Source organism: Nycticebus coucang, chromosome 3 (assembly GCF_027406575.1).
Source record: "Nycticebus coucang isolate mNycCou1 chromosome 3, mNycCou1.pri, whole genome shotgun sequence".
NCBI lineage: Eukaryota > Metazoa > Chordata > Mammalia > Primates > Lorisidae > Nycticebus > Nycticebus coucang.
The window spans coordinates 47908669-47918445 of record NC_069782.1 but is presented as its reverse complement, the minus strand read 5'-3'; the positions used below and the strand labels follow the sequence as shown (position 1 = coordinate 47918445).

General features: G+C 39.7%; 1 protein-coding gene across 1 annotated transcript; it reads left to right on the top strand.

The window, feature by feature from the left end:
- The first annotated feature begins 5953 nt into the window (after positions 1–5953).
- Positions 5954–9577, top strand: ATXN7L3B (ataxin 7 like 3B). Its single transcript, XM_053584991.1, has one exon. It carries the CDS (start codon positions 6269–6271, stop codon positions 6560–6562), a length of 294 nt encoding a protein of 97 aa, XP_053440966.1. The 5' UTR covers positions 5954–6268; the 3' UTR covers positions 6563–9577.
- The last annotated feature ends 200 nt before the right edge of the window (positions 9578–9777 follow it).

Here is a 9777-nt window from a genome sequence, read left to right as displayed (position 1 = left end):
TGGATCAACAGCAAATTAAGAACTCAGAAATCAAAGGACAGAACCTAACCTCCACACTGATGCAAAAGATAAAACTAAGCAATGGACTCTCACCAAATAAGACGAATAGAATACTACCACACTTATCAATTATCTCAATAAATGTTAATGGCTTCAATTCCCCACTGAAGAGACATAGATTGGCTGACTGGATTAAAAAACACAAGCCATCCATTTGCTGTCTGCAAGAAACACACCTGGCTTCAAAAGACAAATTAAAGCTCCGAGTCAAGCGTTGGAAGACAATTTTTCAGGCAAATGGAATTCAGAAGAAAAGAGGAGTTGCAATCTTATTTTCAGATACATGTGGATTTAAAGCAACTAAAGTCAAAAAAGACAAAGATGGTCACTTTTTATTGGTCAAGGGAATACTAAAACAAGAAGACATTTCAATTCTAAATATTTATGCACCCAATTTAAATGTTCCCAGTTTCTTGAAACAGACCTTACTCAGTCTGAGCAATATGATATCTGATAATACCATCATAACAGGGAACTTTAACACTCCTCTTACAGAGCTGGACAGATCCTCTAAACAGAAATTAAACAAAGATGTAAGAGATTTAAATGAGACCCTAGAACAACTATGCTTGATAGACGCATATAGAACACTCCACCCCAAAGATAAAGAATACACGTTCTTCTCATCACCCCATGGAACATTCTCCAAAATTGATCATATCCTGGGACACAAAACAAATATCAACAGAATCAAAAGAATTGAAATTTTACCTTGTATCTTTTCAGACCATAAGGCACTAAAGGTGGAACTCAACTCTAACAAAAATGCTCAACCCCACCCTAAGCCATGGAAATTAAACAATCTTCTATTGAATAACAGATGGGTGCAGGAAGAAATAAAACAGGAAATCATTAACTTCCTTGAGCATAACAACAATGAAGACACAAGCTACCAAAACTTGTGGGATACTGCAAAAGCAGTTTTGAGAGGAAAATTCATCGCTTTAGATGCCTACATTCGAAAAACAGAAAGAGAGCACATCAACAGTCTCACAAGAGATCTTATGGAATTGGAAAAAGAAGAACAATCTAAGCCTAAACTCAGTAGAAGAAAAGAAATATCCAAAATCAAATCAGAGATCAATGAAATTGAAAACAAAAGAATCATTCAGAAAATTAATGAAACAAGGAGTTGGTTTTTTGAAAAAATAAATAAAATAGATAAACCATTGGCCAGACTAACTAGAAATAGAAAAGTAAAATCTCTAGTAACCTCAATCAGAAACGATAAAGGGGAAATAACAACTGATCCCACAGAGATACAAGAGATCATCACTGAATACTACCAGGAACTCTATGCCCAGAAATTTGACAATGTGAAGGAAATGGATCAATATTTGGAATCACACCCTCTCCCTAGACTTAGCCAGGAAGAAATAGACCTCCTGAACACACCAATTTCAAGCACTGAGATCAAAGAAACAATAAAAAAGCTTCCAACCAAAAAATGCCCTGGTCTGGATGGTTTCACTCCAGAATTCTATCAAACCTTCAAGGAAGAGCTTATTCCTCTACTGCAGAAATTATTCCAAAAAATTGAGGAAGAAGTAATCTTCCCCAACACATTCTATAAAGCAAACATCACCCTGATACCAAAACCAGGAAAAGACCCAAACAAAAAGGAGAATTTCAGACCAATCTCACTCATGAATATAGATGGAAAAATTCTCATCAAAATCCTAGCCAATAGATTACAGCTTATCATCAAAAAAGTCATTCATCATGATCAAGTAGGCTTCATCCCAGGGATGCAAGGCTGGTTTAACATACGCAAGTCCATAAACGTTATCCACCATATTAACAGAGGCAAAAATAAAGATCACATGATCCTCTCAACAGACGCAGAAAAAGCATTTGATAAAATCCAGCATCCTTTTCTAATTAGAACACTGAAGTTTATAGGCATAGGTGGCACATTTCTGAAACTGATTGAAGCTATCTATGACAAACCCACAGCCAATATTTTACTGAATGGAGTAAAACTGAAAGCTTTTCCTCTTAGAACCGGAACCAGACAAGGTTGTACTCTGTCACCTTTACTATTCAACATAGTGCTGGAAGTTCTAGCCAATACAATTAGGCAAGACAAGGAAATAAAGGGAATCCAAATGGGAGCAGAGGAGGTCAAACTCTCCCTCTTTGCTGATGACATGATCTTATACTTAGAGAACCCCAAAGACTCAACCACAAGACTCCTAGAAGTCATCAAAAAATACAGTAATGTTTCAGGATATAAAATCAATGTCCACAAGTCAGTAGCCTTTGTATACATCAATAACAGTCAAGATGAGAAGCTAATAAAGGACACAACTCCCTTCACCATAGTTTCAAAGAAGATGAAATATCTAGGAATATACCTAACAAAGGAGGTGAAGGACCTCTATAAAGAAAACTATGAACTCCTCAGAAAGGAAATAGCAGAGGATATTAACAAATGGAAGAACATACCATGCTCATGGATGGGAAGAATCAACATTGTTAAAATGTCTATACTTCCCAAAGCAATCTACCTATTCAATGCCATTCCTATCAAAGTACCTACATCGTACTTTCAAGATTTGGAAAAAATGATTCTGTGTTTTGTATGGAACCGGAAAAAAACCCCGTATAGCTAAGGCAGTTCTTAGTAATAAAAATAAAGCTGGGGGCATCAGCATACCAGATTTTAGTCTGTACTACAAAGCCATAGTGCTCAAGACAGCATGGTACTGGCACAAAAACAGAGACATAGACACTTGGAATCGAATTGAAAACCAAGAAATGAAACTAACATCTTACAACCACCTAATCTTCGATAAACCAAACAAGAACTTACCTTGGGGGAAAGACTCCCTATTCAATAAATGGTGTTGGGAGAACTGGATGTCTACATGTAAAAGACTGAAACTGGACCCACAGCTTTCCCCACTCACAAAAATTGATTCAAGATGGATAAAGGACTTAAATTTAAGGCATGAAACAATAAAAATCCTTCAAGAAAGCATAGGAAAAACACTGGAAGAAATTGGCCTGGGGAAAGACTTCATGAAGAAGACTGCCATGGCAATTGCAACAACAACAAAAATAAACAAATGGGACTTCATTAAACTGAAAAGCTTCTGTACAGCTAAGGAGACAATAACCAAAGCAAAGAGACAACCTACACAGTGGGAAAGGATATTTGCATATTTTCAATCAGACAAAAGCTTGATAACTAGGATCTATAGGGAACTCAAATTAATCCACATGAGAAAAGCCAACAATCCCTTATATCAATGGGCAAGAGACATGAATAGAACTTTCTCTAATGATGACAGACGAATGGCTAACAAACACATGAAAAAATGTTCATCATCTCTATATATTAGAGAAATGCAAATCAAAACAACCCTGAGATATCATCTAACCCCAGTGAGAATGGCCCACATCACAAAATCTCAAAAGTGCAGATGCTGGCATGGATGTGGAGAGGAAGGAACACTTTTACACTGCTGGTGGGACTGCAAACTAGTACAACCTTTCTGGAAGGAAGTATGGAGAAACCTCAAAGCACTCAAGCTAGACCTCCCATTTGATCCTGCAATCCCATTACTGGGCATCTACCCAGAAGGAAAGAAATCCTTTTATCATAAGGACACTTGTACTAGACTGTTTATTGCAGCTCAATTTACAATCGCCAAAATGTGGAAACAGCCTAAATGCCCACCAACCCAGGAATGGATTAACAAGCTGTGGTATATGTATGCCATGGAATACTAATCAGCCATTTAAAAAAATGGAGACTTTACATCCTTCGTATTAACCTGGATGGAAGTGGAAGACATTATTCTTAGTAAAGCATCACAAGAATGGAGAAGCATGAATCCTATGTACTCAATGTTGATATGAGGACAATTAATGACAATTAAGGTTATGGGGGGGGAAGAAGAAAGAGGGATGGAGGGAGGGGGGTGGGGCCTTAGTGTGTGTCACACTTTATGGGGGCAAGACATGATTGCAAGAGGGACTTTACTTAACAATTGCAATCAGTGTAACTGGCTTATTGTACCCTCAATGAATCCCCAACAATAAAAAAAATAAAAAATAAAAAGATTTCTGAGTAAAAAAAAAAAAAGATTTCTGAGTGATTAACTACTCTAAATTAAATTTGGAGAAGGCATTAGGGAGACGGAGTCAGTGGAAACAACTGTAAATATCTCTATTTTCTCAGCTAACTAGACATGTCACAGTACTAATTATAAAATACAATGTTATATACTACTGTATTTATCCAAGATGAAGACTTTTATATCTATTGTCATGTTTGTATCTTACAACAAAGCTATACGATGGGAACTGTTACTAACATTTTGCAAAGGAAAAACAGATTTAAAGAAGTAAGTAGGACAAGTTCACACAGTAACTGGTAGGAGACAGTCTGACTCAAAAACTTACACACTTAGTCATGATATTATATTGCCTACCATTTGACCGTGTGGAGATTCTAACTTACATTAAAATGATACCAAATTTTGAATGGGGAACATACAATATACAAAGACTACAATGGGAAAAAAACATTATTTTCTAGATTTAAAAGAAACATAGTATATGTATCTTAAATAATCTAGACTTTTAAAAGGCTCCACATTTGTCAATTTGTAGTTTTTAAAAATGGTAACGTGTGAAATCAGAAAAATTTGGATAGATACACGAACTGAATACTCACAAACCAAACTGGTTTAACTTAATCATCTGCTCATGAAACATAAAGTGAGATAATAAGTATTAACTATAAAACTGGTCAGGTATTCTGATGACCATATACATTAGAAAATGCCTATTTGTATCTTTTTGGAAAGATAACATGTCTCTCCATTAAATGCGAAGGAAATTATGAAATCAGACATACCAATAAATACTTCTTATAAATTTTTCTTTCTTTAGTCATAACTATTTCTTGATAGATTATAAAGATAATAGATGCTGCTCTATTCATACTGGTGGTGGGGACAAAAAAAAGTGAACAGAAAATAAAGGAAATATTACAGCGATCTTTCTCATACTCAATTTCATAGTAAATATGATTAAAAATAGCTGATACACTGAACCATCGCTTATTGTAACACACTGCCTCAAGCGATTATTTTAAACTATACTTAATCTTAACCATGAAATAAAGATTTGCTCCAGGATTTGAATCCAGGTAGGCTGGCTCCCATTTTGCAATTGATGCACATAACTTTAGGGAAAGCTTTCTTTATTTCTCAGTATATTTACCGTATTTCAGATTTCCTCCCTCTTTCTCCCCACCCCCAACGGAATATACACGTAATTCTCTTTGAACTCCTTTAGAGATGCACATTATCTCTTTATAGTCACACTAATTTAATGATCTTACAATGAACTTATAAGTGAGATAAATGCCTTAGGTTTATTTGATCAACAAACACGTATATTAATTATACCTTTAGTGCCTAGTTACTAAGTTTTATCCTATACAAAAAAAAAGGCTGAAAAGTAAACTGTAATTTGTTTCCTTGCACCATCTAGTGGTGTTAAATGACAACTGCAGCAGTACTATAAAGGTCACCAATCTCATAAATCAAAATATCAAACGTGTCCAGAGAACTATTCCTAAAATGGTATTTCGGATCTACCACAAAAGTGCACATAATTATGAACTTTCCCTTTTCCAGAGGAAACTATGGACGGATACTGAATTCATCAGCGAACGTTTACATCCACAAACAAAATAACCTAAAAAATTATCCTTGCAATCTTTTTACAACCAGCAGAGATAACGAAATCGAAACACAGCTAAGTCCATCCCGTTCACTTTCATAAATTCAAACGCTGTCTGGTGTCTTGCGCGTCAGACGCCCCGCGAGTCTGCGCGGAGCAGTGCGCAGGCGCCCTGAGGAGCGGAAGTGGGGAGGCGGGGCTGGCCCGACACGGAGCGGAAGAGGCCTGGGGGGCTGGGTGAGGCGGCGAGACGGTTTGGTGGCGAGTTGCCGGGCTGGCTCAGCTCGCAGCCCCATAACACGGGATACGCCGGAAGGAACTGAAGGACTTGGGATTCCCCGAGCCGTCACCGCCACTGCTGCTGCTGCTATTGCGAACACCACTGTCCCCAACGCCGAAGAATACGGCCCTGCAAGGCCTCCAGGCCTAGGCGCGGCGCGGAGCCAGACGTGCTGCTGCCGTGAGTAAAACGAGCGCCCTCTCCACGATAGCTTAACGAATTAAAATGGAGGAAATTTCGTTGGCTAACCTGGATACTAACAAGCTGGAGGCCATCGCGCAGGAGATATACGTAGACCTGATAGAGGATTCCTGTTTGGGATTCTGCTTTGAGGTGCACCGGGCGGTCAAGTGTGGCTACTTCTATCTGGAGTTCGCGGACACTGGTAGCGTGAAGGATTTTGGCATTCAGCCAGTGGAAGACAAAGGAGCATGCCGCCTCCCGCTCTGCTCCCTTCCTGCAGAGCCTGGGAATGGGCCTGATCAGGAGCTGCAGCGCTCACCTCCAGAATTCCAATAGCTGCAACATGAGAGAGGCTGAGAGTGACCAAGACAACATAGACTGGTCCTGTGGCTTGGAGGAATGAGCTAAGTAAAAAAAGGTTTAAAAAACAAAAACAAATGTCAATTCCTAATTCCCTTTGAAAACCCTAGAATTTTAAAACCCAAAGTGGAGAATTTAGGGATTTAAGATTCTTTTGTAAGTGTATCACCTGGAGTCAGATCTAAAACCCTGGGTCAGAGAAGCTTCACCGGCTGCATATTCATCTTTAGACACACCAGGATGTGTGCAAGGTCCCGAAGTGCCCCCAGTGCACATGAGAGCAGTTGTGTGCCCAGTGTATAAAAATCCTTTGGTTCCTCAGCCTTTCTCCCTGCCTGATGTCAAGGGCCTCCTGGACAATTTGGACATTATTCTTGGTCAGGCCAAAATGGATGGCCTTCATTGGGACTGCTCCTCTGATCTCTGAGCCTTTGTTTTGGGTTTTTCTGAGATAAATGAAAGTCAGGTGTGCACTTTGGATACTAGCAATGTCAACTCGGGAAAACCAAGAAAAAGAATTCTCAATCAAATTTGGTAGGAGTGTTCTATGGCCTTGACTCCAACAAGAAGAAAAGGTCAAAACCGCCTGTTTCCCAAGGGTCCAGCATTTACAATGATTTCAACCCACTTGGGGACAAGGCCTAGCCTTTGGATTAGCACAGCCGTCTTGCTTGCTTGCCTGGTGGCATAGGGTTGGTAAATGGACAATTTAGTTGTCCAGATAGGCTGAGGATTCAGTATGATCCCCTATGGGAGGTAGCAGGGACCTCTACAACTATGCACGATCTTTCAAACCACAAGATTCATGTCTGGATGTATTTCTCTGTGGACACAAGTTTGGTGGGGCATTTATTAACTACTATTGAGTTACTGGTTACCTAGCTAGTCCGTGAGTGTGACTGGTCATTACGGCCGGTTACTACGTGCCTCCCCACCCCAGGGCAGTCCTGAACTATAGAAGCATCATAGCTGTGCAGGTGGCTGTTTTAAACTCTGAGCCCAGAGGGGATCTCTTCCAGCTGCCCTCAATAAGGTGAATGAGTTAATTCTAGGAGTCAAGGAACAGAAATGGGTCTTCTCTCATCTGTGTGCAGAATCCTGTTAAATGCCTCTGTTCCTCTGATTGGGTGGTTGGGACCTGGCTATAGAGAACATTCAGGTTGTCACCACCTCTTCCCCTTACAAGGGGCATATTTTTTCCACTCAACCCCCTTGGATCTTTTTGACAACAAAAGCTATCTTTTTGTTGTTGGAAGTCATGGAAAGACCTCCAGAATTTCCTGGCTTCAGGTTAGGGGAGGATGGGAAATAAGAGCCACATATCAAAACTACCCTCCACTTTACTCCCTGAGCGAAGGTATATGAAGCATAAAGGGGTGGGAGCCTCAAGGTGAGCAAGAACGGTGCTGCTTTATTTGAAATGTTTCTTACCTCATTCTGTGCTCCAATAAGGGTCCTAGCCTCATCTGTCTGGCTTGGCCCCATGTTCCTCCTTTCCCCTGCTCCACTGCCTATCTGGTGCAGCTCATGACCCCAGGTGCTGCTTACGGCTCCAGCTTTCATATTTACCAGTTTCAATTCATCTCTCTTAATGCTACCCCTTCTGAAGCCTGCCCAATTGCCTTTGTCTTGGCCTCTTTTAAGATTTTTGGTTTTGGGTTTTTTTCCTGTTTTTGTGGAGGACTCAGAGGAAAATCTTACAGTTTTCTCTGTTGGGATTGGAATTGGAAGAGAACTTAATTTTTTGTATTTAAAAGGCAGTGTCATGCCTTAGCATTTCTCTTATGTAAGACTCCCTTGCTAGTATGTCTTACTTCATGAGTTCTATCTTCCCACTTTTTCTTGAATACTGCCTCTTAGGACCTACGCAAAAGAGCAGTAAAAGCTGGTGGACACACAGGGATGGAGTTGGTCCTTATCCATTCTCTAACCCTTGTTCGTCATTATCCCAAAAAGAATTAAGGACTGTGTGGAATGAATTGGGTCACATACTTAGAGTATTAAAGAAATAGAGATTGGGCTTTGAGACTATTATTACCTTCTCCCTATATTGTCTTAATCAGGATTGGGCCCTAGTTACAGATTGATCTTCAATCCAAGAATTGTGGTAATTTGAAAAGTCAAAGTTTGCAGGAGCTAAAATAATTTTGGTCTTTCTTTGCCCTTGACTTTTGGTTAGACAGAGGGAGAAAGTAAGAAGGGTCTGAATGACAGTCTGGCCTACTTGCAAACATTATATTGAAACTAGGATGAAGGTAAGGAGAAAGGCCATGTGTGGTCCAATCACTCTTCCCTTTGATAGGCAACTCTGTTCATGATGTTACTGTTTTCTTTCGGTCTTTTCTCCTGGCTAGAAGAGGAAGAAGTGGGAAGTAATGGTTTAGGGTAATGGTTCATATCACCTCCTTTTTGGACTTTTTTCTCCCCTCTACCAAAAGGGCAGTAGCTTCTGTGAATGAGTATAAGGTGGGCTTGGTCTAACAGGTCCCCTGAGGGAATAAACTCCTTTTATACTCCCTCCCATCTAGTTGACAGTGGTTAGGAACTCTCCTTTTCCCTAGCTACCCTCCCTTTACTGCAGAATTCCTGTTATCTCCTTGATTAAGTGTATTGATCACCTTGTAATCCTATATGTAACTGAGTGTGTGTGTGTGTGTGTGTGTGTGTGTGTGTGTGTGTGTGTGTGTGTTATGGGGGAAAGGGGTTCTTTAAAATTTTATGTGGTTTGTGGCTTTTTCTTCCATACATTAGTTTCTGCCACCGCATGCCCAGGGACCACTGCCTGGCATTATCGCATGCTGGGATCATTGGGGGAGGGTAATAAAGCTCACCACTGTCCTTTGTTTTGGAGATTCTTATTTTTGCATAAGTAGTCCATTCTGTACAGATAGCTGACTAACTGTATTCCCCTTACCCCTATGGCTGCTGGTGTAAATAAACTGCATCTCCCCATTGGTAAACAGTAATAATAAACAAAATTTTAAAAAATGACTTTATTTGGACTCTTCATCTTTTAAAATTGTACATAATTTTTCAGGCATTGACATAGTAAAATAAATGTTGAGCCTTAGTACTTTCTCCTAAATGGGAATTTTATCGAAATAAATAGAGGAACTCTCCCTAGCCTTGTTTCTCTTTTTGTGTTTTCTTTTGTTGTTGTTGTTGTTGTTGTTACTCAGGCCCAGGTAAGG

What these genes read in the sequence shown, in the direction of transcription:
- ATXN7L3B (XM_053584991.1), top strand. Translation starts at nt 6,269, where the DNA reads ATGGAGGAAATTTCGTTGGCTAACCTGGATACTAACAAGCTGGAGGCC.